The following is a 19,507-nucleotide window of genomic DNA, read 5'->3' as shown; positions in this document are numbered from 1 at the left end:
GGTGCCAGTGCCCAAAGATCTGCCTCCTTTGCTTGGCCTTGAGCATCTGCACATGCTCAAGGCCTGCGAGTTCATGCTCTCTCTGAGATTCTCAGAGATCTCCGAGAATCTCGGAGAGAGCGTGAACTCGCAGGCCTTGAGCATGTGCAGATACTCAAGGCCCAGCAAAGAAGAGGAGGCAGATCTTCGGGCACCGGCACCGATGCACAGTACATGCCGGTGCCGGTTGCCAGTGGCCAGATGGAAATAAGAAGCAATGTTCGGGTGGGTCTGGGGGATTTCAGATCACGGAGGGGGGGTGCGACACAAGCGGAGGAGTGCCGGATCACGGGGGGGAGAGGGGGGAGGGTGTCGGATCGCAGGGGGCACCACTCACAAATCGAGGCAAGCTCGGTTTCTGAGGCGCCGATTTTTGTAAAATGTTTTGCTCGTCTTGCAAAACACTCGCAAACCGGTGCACTCGTAAACGAGGTACCACTGTATTTCCTTCTGTACTGTGCAAAATACAGCAATAACAGAGATGTTGCATATTCATATTCCCAAAGGTAGTGTTGTTTAAAAGTACTAGGTCAAAGTGCCTAAATAAAAGTAAAGGTAAACGTATATTTTGATACTAAAGTAAAAAAAAAAAATCCAGGACAAGTAGGCAGCATATTCTCACAGATGAGTGACGTCATCCACAGAACCCTAGTACGGATAGTGCAAAAGTGTATTTTCACTTTAACTTCTTTAGAACTCTCGAGACCGCTTATACCTTATATGTACTAGTAGTGCCTTCCCATCTGATGTCAGTTCTTAATTTTCTGCGGAGCTAAGACGTGTGTCATTGGAGTCTCTCCAAATATGCTATTTTGCTCCTTTTCGTGCCTTCCCTATTCATTGTCTTCATTTCTTTTCTTTTTTCTTTTGTAGTATTTTATCAGGCATTTTTTTTTCTTCCTGTTATTTGGACCTTTGGTCCTCCTTCAGTGGTGTTTCCAGCCAGAAGCATTGACTCTTTTTCGGTTACAAAATCAATCAACCATTGGAGATAAAATTGATTCCTTTGAGCTCACATCGGTGGCTTTTCCTTTGATGTTGAAGCCTTCTAGCGGCTTCAAGAGATGTTCTTGGTGCAACAGGTCCATTACGGTCACGGATCCTCACAGTTGGTGTCTTCTGTGGCTTAGTCCTGAGCACCAAGTAGACTCTTGTCATTGCTGTTCAAAGTTACAAAAACACTCTTTGAAGGCTCGCTATCTACAGCAGGAGAAACCTTTTGGACCCCAAGATTCATCAAGGATATCCACCAAGTCTGATGTCAAAAAAGCCACGTCAGAGCCCTTTACACAGAACTTTGGAGTTCCCCAAGGCTTCATTCTATCCCTAATACTATTCAATTTATTCCTTGCCCCCTTCTGACAATTGCACATTCTTGTACAATCCCTTTTTATTCTGGCCTGCTGGGTTGTGCACCTTGGGCAGCCAAGGATTGTAGGATCTTCAGTTAACCAAACTTCTACTGTGTACATCTCCTGGAGCATGCTTCCTGTTCCTCAGTTTTGTAATCCTACAAGCCAAGCTGTAGGAGCTCATCTCTTCTGCTTGTGTTTCATTTCTTAAATTTTAGTATTTTGTATTGATCCTTTTCGTGGGTTTTGCCCTTTCTGCTGTGGAAATACCCTGCAGGGACATCCTTTCGGCGGGGGATCACATACTTTGGAGAAAAGTCTGCATCTGTGGGGTTACCTGCCACTGCAGTAAGCCATCTGGCCAACCTACATGTCAGATCGGGGCTCACCCCGGGTTCGTATGCTCGTGGGTAGAGTGCAGACTGTGCGATTCCGTGGAGGCACGCCTGGGATCGAGACGGGACTGCATACCTTCCCGGAGTAATTCACAGATGCTGGAAGTCACTGTTCAGGGTGACTGGGCAGGTGAGGCAGTCAGAAGACTCTCCAGCTTCCTGAGGTTTGAGATCTTCTTGCATGCTGTTTCTGTAGTGCCTGCCATTTTTCAGTCACAGCACAGGGCACAGTGAGTAGCTACTTGCCTGCCTGGTTTGGTGATTTGGGGTGGATTTTTAAAAGGGTTTCTGGGTGGTTTCCCTGCATTCCTTATCCCCCCACCTCTAAATTTACAAAATCACTGTTTTCCTGGGTTTCCTGCGGCAGATGGCTGTTGGATTTGCAGCCATGTTCCACATGCGTTGCGGCCTGCAAGGAGGATGAGGTGTTTCGTGGATTCCATTCCTTCTACCTTTGGAGAGGTCTCTCTTGCACCTAATGCTTCCGGCGCTGCAAATTTTGTGCCTTGTGACCCTAAAAAGGGTGATGGTGCCGTTCCGGCAAAATACAAGTGCAGTTCTTTGGAAAAGTTTCAGAAATCATCTAAGCACTCTAGATCTGATGTGCACAGGGCAGCTTTGGCCGTTGGGAATTTCCCCCCCCCCCCCAGAATTTGTGGCTTCTCCTCAGACTACTGCCCTGCAGGTGGGTGCTTCTCCTCCTCTAGACTCCAGTCTGTCTCTGTGTTCACGGGCAGGGACCCCGGAGCATAGGTGGCCGATGCCTGCATCTTTTTCCATCCCACTTTTGCCTCAGGTCACCTCAGCTGTGCCACTGATGTGGCTAACCTAGCTGACCTTTGTTATCAAGATCCGTGCGGGACCTGAGATCTAGTGGATAATCCATCTGTATGCAGACTGTTCAAGCCAAGCCGTCTTGAGGATCTCATTTCTGAATCCCTGCGGGAATTACACCTGCAGTCGGATCAGCCGGCCCAGGCAGAATGTTCTTTGAAGAGTGACCAAAGACTGCTCTCTGCCTCCTTTCCTGATAATCTGGATCTGGCCCAGATTTTTTCAGAGGTTTGGGATAACCCGGAGGGTCCCCTGAAATGTGCTAGAGCCATGGCACGGCTGTACCCCATGGCACCTGAGTTTTCAAAATGTTTTGCTTTGCCAAAGGTAGTTTCGGCTGTGGCTCAAGTCACTAAGCATACTTTTTTCCCCTCTGATGGAGGGGTGGTTTTGAAGGATGTTCAGGATAGATGGGTGGATTTTATTCTTAAACGCCTTTTTTGTTTAAGCGGTGGCCAAGGTCAGGACGACAGCGGCTACATCTTTTGTTGCCTGAGCATGCTATTCCAAGCTTTTCCATGATTCTGACTTTGTTGTACTCCGTTTTAGTCTTTCCTCATACGAGAAGAGTTCCATCCCCTTTACCATCTTGGTCACTCTTCTTTGAACCTTTTCTATTGCCACTATATATTTCTTGAGATAAGGAGACCAGAATTGAATGCAATACTCCAGATGAGTTTGCACCATGGAGCGATACAGGGGCATTATAACATTTTTAGTCTTGTTAACCATCCCTTTATTAATAATTCCTAGCATCCTGTTTGCTTATTTGGCTGCCGCCACACATTGGGTGGAAGGTTTCATCGTATTGTCTACGATAAAACCCAGATCCTTTTCTTGGGCGCTAATCCCCAAGGTGGACCATAGCATCCGGTAACTGTGATTCAGGTCATTCTTCCCAATGTAAACTGAGACCCACATTTTTGGGTCATATTTTTGGCCCCAAAATCTAGATTTATATTTGAGTATACAATATTTCATGCCTGTGCTGAATCAGTTTTATAAGTAAATACAAAATGGTGGACATCTCAGTGCTACTATCTCTTGTTACTTGTGCAGAGTTCATAGAATGCCGGTAATCATCATTTTTTTTTACATGTTCTTCCAAAGTTCCTGTCTCAGAATGTATTTACGGTAACTACATTGCATTGACTTGGGAACGTAAAGGTGCCAGACTTGTCGAGCAATTCTTGTTAAAATAACTTTCCTGATTTTCAGCCTGTGTTTGCAGTTCCTGGGGCTGGAGGGTAGTAATCTCCTGTGGGTTTAGCAGAGGGCTGACTACAAGCTCTGACAATTTCCAGTGGGCCTTATTGGTTCCCATTCACACAACAAATCTTTAGCTTTTGGATTCTGCTTAAAACAAGGTGATAAGTTTCGGCTGCAGTTTGGATTTGGCCAAAACTTTAAAAAACAAGTTTCAGTTGGCCTCTAGATGTTGTTATAACAATAAGCTCTCACCAGGCAGCATTGGGGTGGATGATTAACTGATAAAGCTTGTGCTATGCTATACTATATGATATATATATATATATATATATATATATATATATATACTGTATACTATATGCCAATTCCAGACTTAGTTCCTTTCATCTAGCTCTCCCCTAAGCCTGGAATAAATTATCTAAGTTTGTCTGCCAAGCCCCTCAAGCTCATGTTCGTATTTGTAATTTGGTCTCTTAAATGTTCACATTTCCCCTCCCCTATAATAAATTTATTTAAACCTTTCATTTTTAACATTGTAAACCGGTCAGGTGCTCGGCGATGGTCGGTATATTAAAATTAATAAACTTGAACTTGTTTAAAAGCAGACTGAAAACCCACCTTTTTGAAATAACCTTCAGTCCACTCCCCACTGCCCACCAACCCAGCCAGCAGATTAACCATTCCCCTTATCTGTATCCATGACACCCTGTTTGTCTATCTTGTCTGTTTAGTTTGTAAGAGCTTTTGAGCACTGACCGTCTTCTTTGTGGCTCTGTACAGCGTTGCGTATGCCTGGAAGTGCTACAGAAATAATTAATAGTAGTAGTAATAGTATACTGCTGCCTTGCTCTGTCTAGAAAACAAATATGGCAGAACAAAATATTTTGTTCATCTATTCCTCGTATCTGTAGTTTTTAAAATAAAGTTTTGTGTTTGTTTTGCAGGTTCAACAAATAGATCGTGTAGTAGAAGTTGTGGAGGAAACCATTAAAGGTAAGAGCAACGTACTACTAGGAGGTTAAGTTGCTGTGAGCTTTTGTTCAGTAAGTAGCAGAATTTCTTTCCTCATCCACTTCACTCAAGCAAACTTTTACCCTTTTCAAAGTTGCAGCATATTGAAAACACTGAATTGTGTGGTGTACATAATCTCCTTCGTTAGAGTTTTGGCACAATGTGGCTCATTACATTCTCTCTCTCTCACTGTGTGCTCTCTGTTATTGAGCTATCACTTTATAAATCTGATAGCTCTTGATAGTGAATGGGGGAATCACTGGAATCAAAAGCAAAAACACTGTGGAGAAGATGTCCAAGATGCAGGCTTTATTGAAGATACAGTCATAAAATCCACATAATAAAATGTCTAGGACCCATAAGATGGGAACTGTGGACCCAACACGGTCCGTGTTTCGATGACCCTGTCTTCCTCAGAGGTCGCTAAGAGTCCTAAGTCAAAGAACGTGGATCAAAGGCTGAGAACATAATAATAACAGTTTATATACCGCAGGACCGTGAAGTTCTATGCTGTTTACAATGATTAAAAATGTTGCAGATTGAGTAGTATTAACAGAGTTGAAATTTAGCAATCAGTTGTGGGGAAGGATTGTGCAGTGCAGATGCCTACGTACTTTAGGAACAGATATGTTTTTAGGTGTTTCCTGAATTCCCCATAGGTATTCGCAAGCATGCGTAATTGTTTCAGATCTTTACCCCATAATACTGCCTGATATGAGAAGAGATGTCGATGATGTCTTTTAAATTTACATCCTCTAACCGGTGGGGAAATGACATTCACGTTTGAGCTTCTCGTATATTGCTTGGTTGAAAAAGAGAAAAGGTCAGATATATATCTGGGGGCTAGGCCGAAAAGTACCTTAAAACAGAAACAACCGAACTTAAACTTCACACGAACCTCCATCGGCAACCAATGCAGGAGTCGGTAGGAAGGAATTACGTGATCGAACTTCTTCAGCCCCAAAATCAGCCTGAGCGCCGTATTTTGCACCAGTTGTAATCGCTGCAAGTTCTTCTGGGTAATTGCCAGATAGGCGATATTGCAGTAGTCAAGTTGGCTTAGTATAAGGGATTGTACCATAATTCTGAATGATGAAGCATCAAAATATGCTCTAATGGACCAAAGCTTCCAGAGAGTAAAAAAAAACCCTTTCTAACCAAAGAGTCCACCTGGTTTCATGGTTAGGCCCTGGTCTAGTATTACTCCCAATACCTTCATAGTGGATTGGATAGGGTAACTAAGTTTGTTGATGTACTCGAGAGCTCCGCGCGATAGAGTAATGCTCTAATGCTGCAGACATTTTATTATGTGGATTTTATGACTGTATCTTCAATAAAGCCTACATCTTGGACATCTTCTCCATGGTGTTTTTGCTTTTGGTTGCTCTTTGATTCTGTGGAGTACCAGGGTCAATTTCTGTTTGGTTGTGGTTTGGAATCACTGGAATGCCAGCTTCACTGTAATAAGAACAGATAAACAACCTGACTGAAATATTCAAATGGTTTTCTGCTGCTATAGTATTGCTGTACAGTATAGAGACAAGAAGCCTTCACATTTAAATCCTCACTCTATGATTGTAAAAATAGGCTGTGGTTTCTCATATAGTAAACAAGAATAGTGATCCACACAGTTGTCTTATCCTTGTCTCATGGTTGAGGACACACCCATGATTTTCTAGTCAAGACTTCTGGTTATGCACGATTCCTCACATGCTGCTGAGTTTGCTATTTCTTAACTTCTCTCTTTTTCATCATCTGCAGAGGGCATCTCATCTGACTGCAGCTGCCAGCACAGTTTTAGCTTCTGCTTTTGTTTTGCCGTCTGTCTGTCTTCACTGTCTTGAAACTTTTGCTTCATCTCAAACCACTTGTGTCTAGAATTTGTTAAATTTTCGTATTTGCTGAATAGCTCAAAATGTGGTCCTTTCTCAGGTTCAGTGAAGCACATCCAGAGTTTATTGCAAAATTATATATTTTTGGCTTGTCTTTTTTTTTCTTCCACATTATACCAAAGTGGAAAGAAGAGCAAACGACAGCCAGCTTAGTTAAAAGGTGAAGTGAAAGAGGCTTTTTAAAACTGAAAGAACATCCTTCAAAAAATGGAAAAAGGATCTGTGTGTATGGATGCTGTTATAGAATACATTACCAAAATATAACCCACAAAAGAAGAATAAATTAGTAAAAAAAATTATTTTACTAATTTATGGCCACTGGGAAGTCACATGTGTTACAGACAATCACTTTTATGATATGTCATGTAACATATGTGACATTTCCAGTGGCCATAAATTAGTATAAGAAGAATTTTTGTTTCAATTCAGTTATAGAATACAGGCATAACCCAAAGATGTAACTTGAATGCACATCCATGTCCTCCTGCCCATACATTACCCATTTGTTATTCCCTTGCAGTCATGTGCTAATGCACTTATATGCTATTTTATAGAATAATGTATAGTGCACATAATTGTCAATTATCTAGGCACTTACATGTGTATGACATGTAACTGTTTCATTTGAACGAGTATTTTGCTCATAACTTTTTTTTCAGTTGTAAATTTTGCTTGGTTTTGTTTAGTTTTTAGTTTTGAGGTGCACTAGCTGGTCTGTACTAAGTTTTAGGTGTTTTATTACTGTAAATTTGTGATGTATGTTTGCTTAATATGTATGTTGTTTGTTACCTGCCTAGAAATTGTAGGATGAGCAGGATATAAATTGTTTAAATGAATAAATAACTACATATGCACAGATATAGAATTGACTTTTATGGTTGCTATTTTTAAGAAAATGGGAGCTTGAATTGACAAACAATACAACTTCATCAACAAGTATGATGCCCTTTCATATTTCCAAATTTGAAATAATAATTTGATAGTATAATTCTGTAAGAACTGTAGTCTGTTAAGTAATTTTTAGTGAAATTCTCAAATAAAGAGAATTACAATAGTCTGTTTGAGGTAAGATCAGCAATTGGACCAATAATTTATGCCCTGTCTGGAAAAAAGTGGGACCCCCAACATTTTTCCAAATAACCCCAAAACACCCTACTGTAGCAGAAGCTTCTGCCTGAAATTTTAGATAGTTCAAAGTAGTGCTGCCCAATTCAGGGAAATTTTTTTTATTTGATTGGCCTATTGAATTGGTTCTTCATAGGAATTTGATCAGATACAAAAGAGTTGTCTTAATTTTAGACAAAGAACATTCCTGGATACATTTTTTCCCTGGCAGTCCTTTGTTAGGGCCAGAATCTATATTAAATCCAATATTCTTGACATTTTTTAAAAGGAAGTATTGTGCTGACATATAAGGGCCCCCTCTACAGGTATGCAGCCCTACCTTAGAAAAGATGAAAATTGGGGCATTCAGATCAGGAGTTTCACTAGCGTTTTAGAACAGAATCTGCTGACATTGAGGCTGTTTTAACGTACAGGCTTGCATGTGGCGTAAATATCTATTTTAGATAAAAATGTTTAAAAATCTCATGGTTATGTTGAAGAATAGCAACATAAACATTTATATGCCGGCATATACATCTTAGCCAGTTCAGAAATCCAGTATAAACGTTTATTTTCCTGATGCTGTCTTGGCTTTTTGGGGGAGCATTAACTACTGCAGGATTAAAGGGACATTCTCCCGTAATCCATCTAGTGGAGTGCTGCATAATCAAAACAGTTTGCCAAAACATAAATGTGGACTTGGTAGCAGGTATAAATTCTCCTGGCCTGTAAATCCATTTCTGCGTCCTCCAATATCATATTAAGAGGAGAGAAAGCTTGTGGCACAGCTTTGTTGGCCAACTTTGAGATGGAGCTTAGGGGATGTTTAAAGTCTACTGTTTTTGACTTAAGTAACAATGTGAACATTTACAAACTTTTAGAACATGTTTAGTGGTGACTGATGGCACCTTATTTAGCGACAAATAATTGCTTAGAGGAGTTGGAGCACTTATCTTGCATTATTTCCTCCTCTATAATGATTATATCAAATGCGGATAGTCAATACCAAAGTTTGGCTCTCAGGCTGGTTTTAAAGGCTGGAAGCAAATTTTGTTTGATTTAATCCAAAAAAGAAATGCATTATATTATTACGCAGAACTCCAAAACAGAGGTATGTAAATCCACAACAGTACAGATCTAGAAATAAGTAGTCCTGTTTTGGACGAAATGTGGACCATGTTGGGTGATTTTAAGGCTTTTTAAACAAAGAATTTTTATTTTGCCTATTTGGGATCCACTCCTTATTTCTACATTTATATAACTACGCTACATTACAATTTTACTGGCTGCTGTGCTACTCAAAACATAATGAGCAAGACAAGCGCTGTGTTGTAAATGTTAATCATACGTGTGGTGAAGTTAAAGAACATTAACTAGGATACTCTTGAATTTGTAGGAAAATATACTGTAGAAATTCAAACAGCTGATAAGCCATCGCCTGCTTATTACCCTCTTCTTAATCTCTTTTTATAAATACTTCTAATGATTTTGTAACTAAGAGCCACTGTATTTAGTAGATTCTTCAGGGACAACCTGCGATCTTGGTTAAACAGGGAAACGTTATGTAGGTTGTGTCTGGATGCGGTTTTCACATAACATGACGTTGCTATGGGTCACTGGGCTTTAATAGTTATAAATAAGCCAAGGAAATTACTTCAAGCTTGAACCTTTCAGACTTAAAATAATCTGCTGTATTTCAGACACATTGACCCTGTCTGGTGAGGCAGCACATCCATTTCTGGTTTAAATATTAACTAATGTTTGCCAACTGTTCATTTGACCTTTTTGTTAACTAATTAAGAATCATTGATAGTATCCTTGCAGTATGCCCAAAAGTATGAATCCAAAATAGGGTATTGTGAAAGGAAGTTTACGGGGGGGAGGGGGGAAGATTTAAAGAATACAGTAGTAATAAAATATCAGTATTATACAAATCAGATTGCTTCACTACAGTTTTTATTTCATATTTCAAAATGAAAATATTCTTACTTTTGAGATATTTTTTGAGTTTTTTTTTGACACCCTAGAAATAAGACATTGGAGATCATTTTAGAATTTATGTGTCATTTAAATATGTACAAATCATATTTACAAATCATATTTAAATGGGCAGGACAGGACTTCACATAATAAAACAAGATAAGTACTAGTTTGGAAATGTCTTTACATCCTTGATATTTAAGAACTGTGAGAACAGTGTTAGTATTAGTCCTGTATGATCTTATCATTGAGTATAAGAACAAAGGAAGGGACAGTAAAGCGTGATGATGGTTCCTAAACTATCGTGGTCAGAACTGCATTAGCAATGACCTGGTGGAGGCACTGAGCACTTTACAAATACTAGTATTTATTCATTAGTATTTATATTTATTTATTTATTTATATATTATGAATTTACTACAGAAGTATAGGGTTAATGTGGTAAATTGAGTAGAGATATTTATAGCATAAATTTATAACACAAAATAAAGTGGCATTAATTAAAAGTAGATTGGAAGATTTGAATGCCTATTTTTATAAATAGTAGTTCCCAGTATATTTTTGATATACATTTAAGTAGCAATTATTGCCAATTAACTGCTCATTTGTCAATTATAAGTTGCATGCACAATTATGGAATATACATGATACATACCAAATTTTGGTTGGCATACATAGAATCCGGGGGGTGATGGATTTGTAGATATAGTTCTCTAGTATATGCAAATTTATCTCATAAGAACACATGTTGACTCCGTCACATTAAATCATGTTTGTCTACCTGTTCGACAATTTTATTTTTTATAATTGTTTCTACCATTTTGCCTGGCATTGAAGTGAGGCTTACCGGTCTGTAATTTCCCGGTCCTCCCCTGGAGCCCTCTTTAAAAATCGGCATAACATTGGCCACCCTCCAATCTTCAGGTACTACAGATGATTTTAGCGACAGGTTACAGATCACTAACAGCAGGTCAGCAATACCCTGGGATGGATACCATCTGATTCTGGCGATTTATCACTTTTTAACTTGTTGATTTGGCTTAGTACATCTTCTAGATTCACTGAGATTTATTTCAGTTCCTCCACATCATCACCCTTGAAAACAATTTCCAGTTCAGGTAGATCTCTTACATCTTCTTCCGTGAAGACCGAAGCAAAGAATTCATTCAGTCTTTCCATTATGGCCTTATCCTCCCTGAGCACCCCTTTTGCTCCTTGATCATCCAGATGTCCCACAGATTCCCTCACAAGTTTTCTGCTTCTGATATACCTAAAAAAATTTATATGCCTTTTTTGCAAGTTTCTCTTCATATTCTTTCTTAGCTTTCTTTATCAATGCTTTGCATCTAACTTGCCATTGCTTGTGTTGCTTCTTATTTTCTTCATTTGGATCCTTTTTCCATTCTTTAAAATATGTTTTTTTTTTGGCTCTAATAGCCTCTTTCACTTCACCTTTTAACCACACCAGCTCTCGTTTCCTCTTCTTTCCATCTTGGCTGATACGTGGAATACATCTGGTCTGGGCTTCCACAATGGTAATTTTAAATAACATCCACACCTGGTTTACAGTCCTAACCTTTTCAACTGTTCCTTTTATCTTCTTTTTAACCATTTTTCTCATTTTCTCATAGTCACCCTTTTGAAAATTAAACGCCCCTACAGTAGATTTCTTTTGCGACGTTACTTCTAGTATCAGCTCAAATTTGATCACGTTATGATCACTGTTTCCCAGCAGACCCAACATAGTTAACTCCTGTACTATGTCTTGCATTCCACTAAGGACCAAATTTAAAATAGCACCCCCTCTTGTCGGTTCCCGAACCAGTTGCTCCAAGAAGCAGTCATTTGACATCTAGGAATTTTACATCCCTAGCTCTCCCCAATGTAACATTTAACCAGTCAGTGTTGGAGTAATTGAAATCAGCAAGTAACAAAGCTCATAATCTATAAACAAATATATCTTTAGAACTCCCTACAATTCCACTCAGTACTGCCAAATAATCACTCATAGATAGAGGAACTACACCACTGCAATCATACACCACACACTAAATTCAAAGCAGAAACAGAGGGAAAAGGAGCACAAGAGAACCAAAAGAGAAAAAGAAAGTGGAGAAAAAGCCTCAGTTTAGCTTCATGGGCTCAAAAAACTGTTTTTCTGAATTAAAATGTTCACTGAATCAAGTATCAGCGGTAGCCACCCCCCAGTTGGAGATTGAAACATCCAAAAGTCTTGGAAAATGCAGGGAAAATTCAAAAATCACTAACAGGCACAGATTAAACTCAGCGTATGAGATGGCAAAAAAACAGATACTTAGATGCCTCTCGTGCCATGATCCCCCAACGAGCATATACATGTAGGACAGCAGAACTTGAAACGGCATCTTCACTACAGGACCCAACAGGGAACTTCCTTGTTTCGCCGAGGCTGCTTCAGGAGTCTTATAAAAGCCACATTCAAAGATATCACTGCTAGTGCAATTACTGCACAATGGCGCCGGGGATAAAGAAAGTCAGCAGCAGCTGGTGAAAAATGCTGAGAAGGCTTCGCCCCTAAAAGGTCTAAACAAATAAGCAGAGAGAAGGAAGAAAAGTAACACCTCCATCCCCATCCAGCCAACAGGAGACTAAGTAGAAAGTCCAAAGACCAGCCCCCAATAAGCTTCAAGCAAACTTTAAAGGAAAATAGACAGAGCTCAAAAAAAAACCCCTCAAAGAAAACTAAAAAAAATACCTAAAAAAAAAAGTGGACCATTTCACCCAAGCATTCAAACCTCCCGGCTCCACAGTTTGCTGATGAAAGATCCATCATTGTTCCTTCTGACGGAGCAACCATCGCCAGTCCCCTCTACTGACAGGTTTAAGGCACTACTCCAGTACACATCTCAGGGAGAAAAAGTCATGTTTAAATTTAATGCAATGTGCAACCAGGGGTTCATCCATTCGCTTAGTGGATAGACAAGAACGATCCATTTGCTTAGTGGATAGACAAGCAGACGAGTCTTAAAGGCTCTAGAAGTCTGCCCCATGTACAGAAGACCACAGGGGCATTGAATGACATACACCACCCCAATAGTTTGACAAGAGGTGCTGCTCTTCAGAGGAAAAGACTGCAAAGTCTTAGGGTGCACAAAAACCTGTACTTCCATCATTACTTGACACATTGTGCATCTTCCACATCTCAGGTGCCCACCTAGGGTCACCAGAGCACTGTTATCCAGAGGCTTCTATTCATTAGGACTCAGTAAATCAAGGAAGTTCCCTGTTGGGTCGTGTAGTGAAGATGGCCATTTCAAGTTCTGCTATCCTGCATGTGTTTGAAATATCTGTGAGTCTACTTTGACATGGTGCAGGACCATATCTTTCTTCCCAAGCCATACAAACAGAAGCTCAGGAAGCAGATTCTGGAGATCCTAACCTTACTGAGCCCCACAGCCCAACATTATCTTCAGATATTGGGCTTAATGACAGCTTCCCTGTAAGCTTAGCAGAGTTTAAAAAAGGCTTGGATAATTTCCTAAAAGAGAAGTCCATAGGCCATTATTGAGATGGCTTGGGGAAATACACTGCTTATTCCTAGGATAAGCAGCATTAAAATCTGTTTTACTACTTTAGATCTAGCTAGGTAGTTGGGACCTGGGATGGCCATTGTTGGAAATAGGATACTGGGCTTGATGGACTTTTGGCTGGTCCCAATATGGCAATTCATATGTTCTTGTGCTCTGAGCAAGAGCTCATATATAGCCACTCCAGGACTCTCTTCTTTCCAGGTGGTCACCGCAATGCCATTCTCTTCAGACGTAGCTTCCCTAGTCTCCAGGGGCAAAGCACAACTTAGTTTGGTGGTTCCAGGGGGATGCCTTATCGAGGGGAATGCCTCTCAGGATAGATTCCTGGGTGACTCTCACGACTGATGCCAGCCTGAGCAGCTGGGGGGGCCTACTACTGTGGTTGCCTGCGTCAAGGGATGTGGACTCCATCGGAAACCATGTTTTCCATAAATCTTCTGGAACTCTTAAGGAGTTGAAATCTTTCCTATCAGGGAAGACGGTCCAAGTATTTTTGGATGATGCCACAGCAGTGGCTTATATAAACAGCCAATGAGGCACGAGAAGTGCTTCGCAGCTGGAGATGCAGATTTTGTTTCCGTGGACCGAAGCTCACTTGCAAGCCCTTTCAACTGCCCATGTGGCAGGAGTAGAGAATGTCCAGATCAATTTTCTTAGCAGACAGATTCTGGATCTGGGGGAGTAGTCTGTTCTGGAGGGCCTTCTCCCTCATCCAACCCTGGTCCTCCAAACTTCTGCTCTGTGTTTCCTCCATGGGCCATGATGGGCCAGATTGTCTACAAAATACAAGCCACCAAGCTAGCCACCAAGGGCTGGTGATTCTGGTGGCTCCAGACTGGCCCCTTCAGCCATGGTATTTGAATCTGGTGTGTGTCCAGAGAGGTGGTTTTCTTCGGCTCCTGGTTCATCCTGGTCTTCTCAGCCACGGCCCAGTTCCTGTGGAGAATGCAGAGTGCTTTGTCTTAAGGCATGCTCTTGAACACATGGCCCTAACTCATAAAGGTAACTTGGAAATTGTCATTTTGACTTTTTATAGCAAAGAAAACTTCAACATTTGTGGCTTATTCAAAGACCTGGAAGGCCTTCCAGTTATGGTGTTCCAAGGAGTAGGTAGAGTCTGAAAGGGCTTCTATGATGGTGATTTTTGCAAGCCAGTCTTGAAAGGGCATGGCGGATTCATTTTCTTAAGGTTCAGGTAGCCAGTCTCTCGCGCTTTAGGGCTTGGAGAGGCTTGCAGTCACTAGCATCTCACCCAGATTTCACTCGGTTTTTGAGGGGGATACTCAAAGTGTGGCCCCTGTTGCACAGACTGTTCCTCTTTTTGGACCTTAATGTGGTTCTGAAGGGCCTATCCCATGCTCCATATGAACCTCTGATGAAAGCTTCCCTATTGGATCTTACAGTTACAACAACATTTTTGGTTGTCATAGTCTCAGCAAGAAGGATCTCAGAGTTACAGGCTCTCTACTGTAGAAAACTCTTCCTCCAGTTTACGTAGATAGAGGTTTCTCTGCAGACAGAACCTTTGTTTCCTCTGAAGGTAGTTTCCGCCTTCCATGTCAGTCAGGAGATTTGTTTATTCACCCTACAGGTTTGATGAAACGGGACAATATTTTGCGGACACTAAGGTGCTCATAATTGAAAGAAAAAAATGTCCAAAAACTGGCTTAAGTCAGCACTTGGATGAATATTTCTCAAAAACGTCCAAGCGCCGATAATAAAACTGGGTTTTGGATGTATTTAAAAACGACCTAGGCCTTCATAGTGCCGCTCAACGTCCAAAGCTAAACGGGGCGTTTCGGGAGGCGTGTCGAGGGCGGGAGTTGGGCGGGACATGGGCCAGCTTAGACTTAGTCGTACAGCATTTATAATGAAAGTTTTACAACAGGGTCTAGACAGAACTTGGATGTTGTAACTTAGACCATATAAAACATGGTCTAAGTCACAAAAAACCACCTAAACTCACCAGATAAGCACTGCAAACACATAATACAGACCCCCACACACTACCCCAGTGATCACCAACCCCCCCACCCCCATAAAAATTTTATTCAGAACTTTAAATTTCAGCCTCCATGCCATCATCACCTGGCCGCCTGGCATAGGAAAGCCTAGTCATCCAGCCCAGAGGCAGCTTAAGTTGTCTTGGGGATGGGTTAGGGATCCATAGAGAGGAGGACCCATGCCCATAAGCCTCTGTATTCACTGCATTGATACTGAAACATGTGCACTGCCCTATACACCCCCAAAACCCTTTTTTACTGGCATATAAGTGGCTCCTGCAGCCATAAGGGCTATTGAGGTGGTAGATAAGTGGGTCTAGGGGATTCTGGAGGTGGTTTGGGGGGGCTCACCGTCACCTATAAGAGAGCTGTAGTGAGGAAAAGCCATGGCACTCTTTTTGTGAAGTTCACAGCAGTGCCCTGTAAGGTACCCCACTATTTAGGTGGCATGTCTAGGTGTGCAGTCCATCACTTTGCAGACCCCTCCCATGTCCGACAGGGCTTGTTCTAGGCATTTTGGACTTGGACGGAAAGTTGGACGGAAATGTGGTATAAAGAAGGACGATTTAGTGGCTTGGATGATCAGATCAGCAGGACGTATAATTAGATGATTTTCGAAAGTAAAAAAAAGTTGGACGTATCTTTCGAAAATGTGTCTTAGGCTCTTTTTAACTTTGGACGACTTGCGAGATGGACGTAAACGGACTTAGATGTCCCTTTCGATTATGCCCCTCCACATGTGCGTAGAGCCCTGCTTATATATCTGGAGAAGACTAATGATTCTAGATTTTCTTTCTTTTTTTTTATTTATAATTTTCAACATTTACAGTTCAAACAGAACAGCAAAGAATAAAGATAACAAAAGTCACAATCCTTCAAATAAAAAAATCACACCTCATTAGATATCTTTCTAGCCCACAATAAAGGAGGAGTTACTAAAGATTCACCTTATTATTACAAAGAAAAATATAGTTTTGGCAGTTGGAGCTACTTTCTTTTTGAAATTTCCATGCAAATGCCTGATTTCGTATGAAAGTGATAAATATGTGTTTTTTGATCCAGTCCAGTTGGAAGATTTTATTAAAGAGAAACCCTTGTTGAAAGTTTAATTTCTAATACTGATTTTACTTTTGGAGGATGATGTATAATATATATAAATGCCATTTGCCTGTTCCTAGATAGTAGACACATAGATTTGATTTGATGTTTTAGTTTAAAACACTGGCGATCAGCGATAATGTGGACTAGGATATGGTTGATTGATTTCCTAATGTTATTTTGTTGTTCCTTATATGGAATTTGCATTTGCTTTTTTTGTATTCATTCATGAATGTTTGTTACTAAGGTATTGTAATGAATAATGAAATAAATAAAGATTAAAACAAAAAACAAAGAAAAATATATAGCCCATATTATTGGGCCAAAACTTACTTGTGCTATAATTAACTCCAAATAAAGATCAGCAATCATTACCAACCTCCTTTTCTTCAGATAATTCTTGTTTACTCAAAAATTGTTGTAATTGTAAAGGATTCAAAATATAAATTATTTTTGTTGAAACTTAATAATACATTTGCATGGAAACTTTAAGAAGAAAACAGCTTTCAAAGCTATTACTCGAGATTTTAATTTGAGGAATTATTTTCAGCGATAATGTGTTGCTCTAGCAACATAAGGAAAAATTGATACGAGATCACCGCAACATTTCACAGATCTATTCTTAAAATATGATCTCATTATCAAATTTTTATCAAATTCACTCAAACAAGTGATCAGGAGAGTAGACCTATCTAGTATAGTATCTTGAGAATCCTCCAGGAAATCTGCCAAATCAATCTCCGTAGAGACTAATAGGTCTGTCTCTTGATCAGATGAAATTTTCTTTTTCTGAGGTATATAATAACAATTCATTATTGCAAGGACTCTGCATTTGTTAATCCCAGTATCTCCTTTAAATATTTCCTAAGCAGAATTTCAGCAGATATCAAATGAGTTTTTGGAAAATTAACAAAGCGGAGATTCTTTGATCGTGTCATATTTTCCATTTGTTCTAATTTGGAATGGATAATTCATGAGTCTTTAACTGCAGACATAGAGACTTGCTGCAGTGTGGAAACCTGTAATTCAGTTGTTTTTATCTTATTATCTAATATCAATACATTTGAATCAACATTCTCAAATTTTTTTACATCAGATGAAAGATCTGAAGATTGTTTGATTACTGTTCTTAACAACCCTTCTACCCTCATATTAACTTGCCATAAGTCCTTCAAGGTAATGTCCTTTGGTTCCTCAGATGATCTCAAGTCCCCCAATTACTCCCTGATAAGGAAATCACTTTGGGTACTGCTGCAAATTGCAGTTTAGAGGGAGTTGAGGAAGATTTTAGAGAATCATCCAGGGATTCTATGGGATCTGCAAGTCCCATATCTCCAGACATTGGTGGAAGGGGAGGAGTTCTATCGAGGAGACTAACATATGCTCCCGATACAGATAAAGTATCTTGAGTTACCGAGGTTGTTAAAGGTGTGGTCAAATGACGGTCCATAGGGCCAACCAGAGCCGGGGGTAAAATTTTTAGTTTCAATCTTACTGTCCCGGAATCCTCGTTACTCCTCTGTGCTCCAAGGGGCTCCCAAGGGCAGAACCTGCCTCTTAGAGCGTGCCCCTTGGCTGCGCTCTGCGGCCGCAGCTTGCTTTTCAGATGTAGGAGATGGACCCGGATGACATCATCGTCTGTCTCCCCAGGTGCCTGTCCGCAAAACAGGCACCAGATAAGGCAGATAAATTTAGAATTAAGCTGCCACTGTTGCTGGCCAAAGCAGAGCAAGGTCTCCTCAAAGCGCACACCAACTGGTAGCTCCTCAAAATCGCTGCAGCTGCAGCTTGCGTTTCAGATGGAGGAGATGGACCCGGATGACATCACCGTCCATCTCCCCAAGTGCCTGTCTGCAAAATGAGCACCAGATAAGGCAGAGAAGTTTAGAATTAAAGCTGTCGCTGCCGCTGCCCAAAGCAGAACGAGGTCTCCTCAAAGCGTACACCAACCGGTAGCTCCTCCGAATCCAGATTTTCCAATCATCATTTTGTGCTGACCAGCCGCTTGAGACGAGTCAAACCGGCTTCCAAGACTTCAATTGCCAGATAGATTCATATGGGTATCTCATTTTCCTACATTGCCTGCGGGAAACAACCCTCTATCTCTATCACAGCACATTCGTCAAGAGGTGTAGTGGCTTCCTGGGTGGAGTCCGAGGCTGTTTTGCCTGATGAAATTTGTAGAGCAGCTATTTGGTCTGCTGTTTATACTTTTATGAGGTTCTACAGAGTGGATGTGGTGGTTACGAGGTTCTACAGAGTGGATGTGGTGGTTCGAGATGATGCCGCTTTTCGATCCTTGGATCTGAGAGCAGGATCATTTGTCCCTCCCTAGACATCTGGCACTGCTTTGGTACTTAAGTTAACGCATGGACTCCTGTGTATATATAACAGAATGAAAGATTAGGTTCTTACCTGGATAATATTATTTCTGTTAATATATACAGGAGTCCATATGACCCACCCTGTGCGGACTTTTGATTTGCCTGATTTCTGCCCTGGATGTTGCCAGTGTCCATTTCAGAACATCTTCTCCTGTATCTACGATTAAGCAGAGATATTACCACAGGAACATGGGGGTCCCTATTCCCTTTACCCTTTAGAGGGTTCTCTAGCCCCTACTAGTTGTACTTAGCAGGTTGGTTCCTAGCTACTCATGTACATAATTTGTTGTTCAATGATTGCTTGTTAAATTTTTATTATTCATTGTTCTATTTCTTAAGTTGCAGAGCAGAACAGACTATGTTTGTTGCCAGGGAAGCTCACTGAGCTCCTCCTCCTTTCTTCTGTTTCACTGGAGATTGATTGCTTTGGTACCAACTGAAGAGGGAGCTGTTCTCCACTGCAGAAGGGGAGAAGTTCAAAGTCTTAGTGACATCCTTCTGCAGATTTGCGACTAATGGGAAGCAATAGCCAACATATGGATTCCTGTATATATTAATAGAAACAAGATTATCCAGGTAAGAACCTAGTCTTTCAATTTCAAATAATGCATTACTGTACTTTTCTGTGTATGTTAAC

At 40.7% G+C, this 19,507-nt stretch overlaps 1 protein-coding gene across 5 annotated transcripts in view; it reads left to right on the top strand.

The window, feature by feature from the left end:
- The window catches only part of CDKAL1 (CDK5 regulatory subunit associated protein 1 like 1), a 1,479,984-nt gene that overhangs the window by 466,062 nt on the left and 994,415 nt on the right, over positions 1 to 19,507 (top strand). For all 5 annotated transcript variants that reach the window (XM_033934562.1, XM_033934560.1, XM_033934561.1 and 2 more), the window contains exon 6: positions 4,774 to 4,822. In XM_033934562.1, the coding sequence (XP_033790453.1) occupies positions 4,774 to 4,822 (49 nt within the window). The remainder of the gene's footprint in view (positions 1 to 4,773; positions 4,823 to 19,507) is intronic.

Source organism: Geotrypetes seraphini, chromosome 2, assembly GCF_902459505.1.
Source record: "Geotrypetes seraphini chromosome 2, aGeoSer1.1, whole genome shotgun sequence".
NCBI classification, from domain to species: Eukaryota; Metazoa; Chordata; class Amphibia; order Gymnophiona; family Dermophiidae; genus Geotrypetes; species Geotrypetes seraphini.
This window is presented reverse-complemented; position numbering and strand designations above follow the sequence as displayed.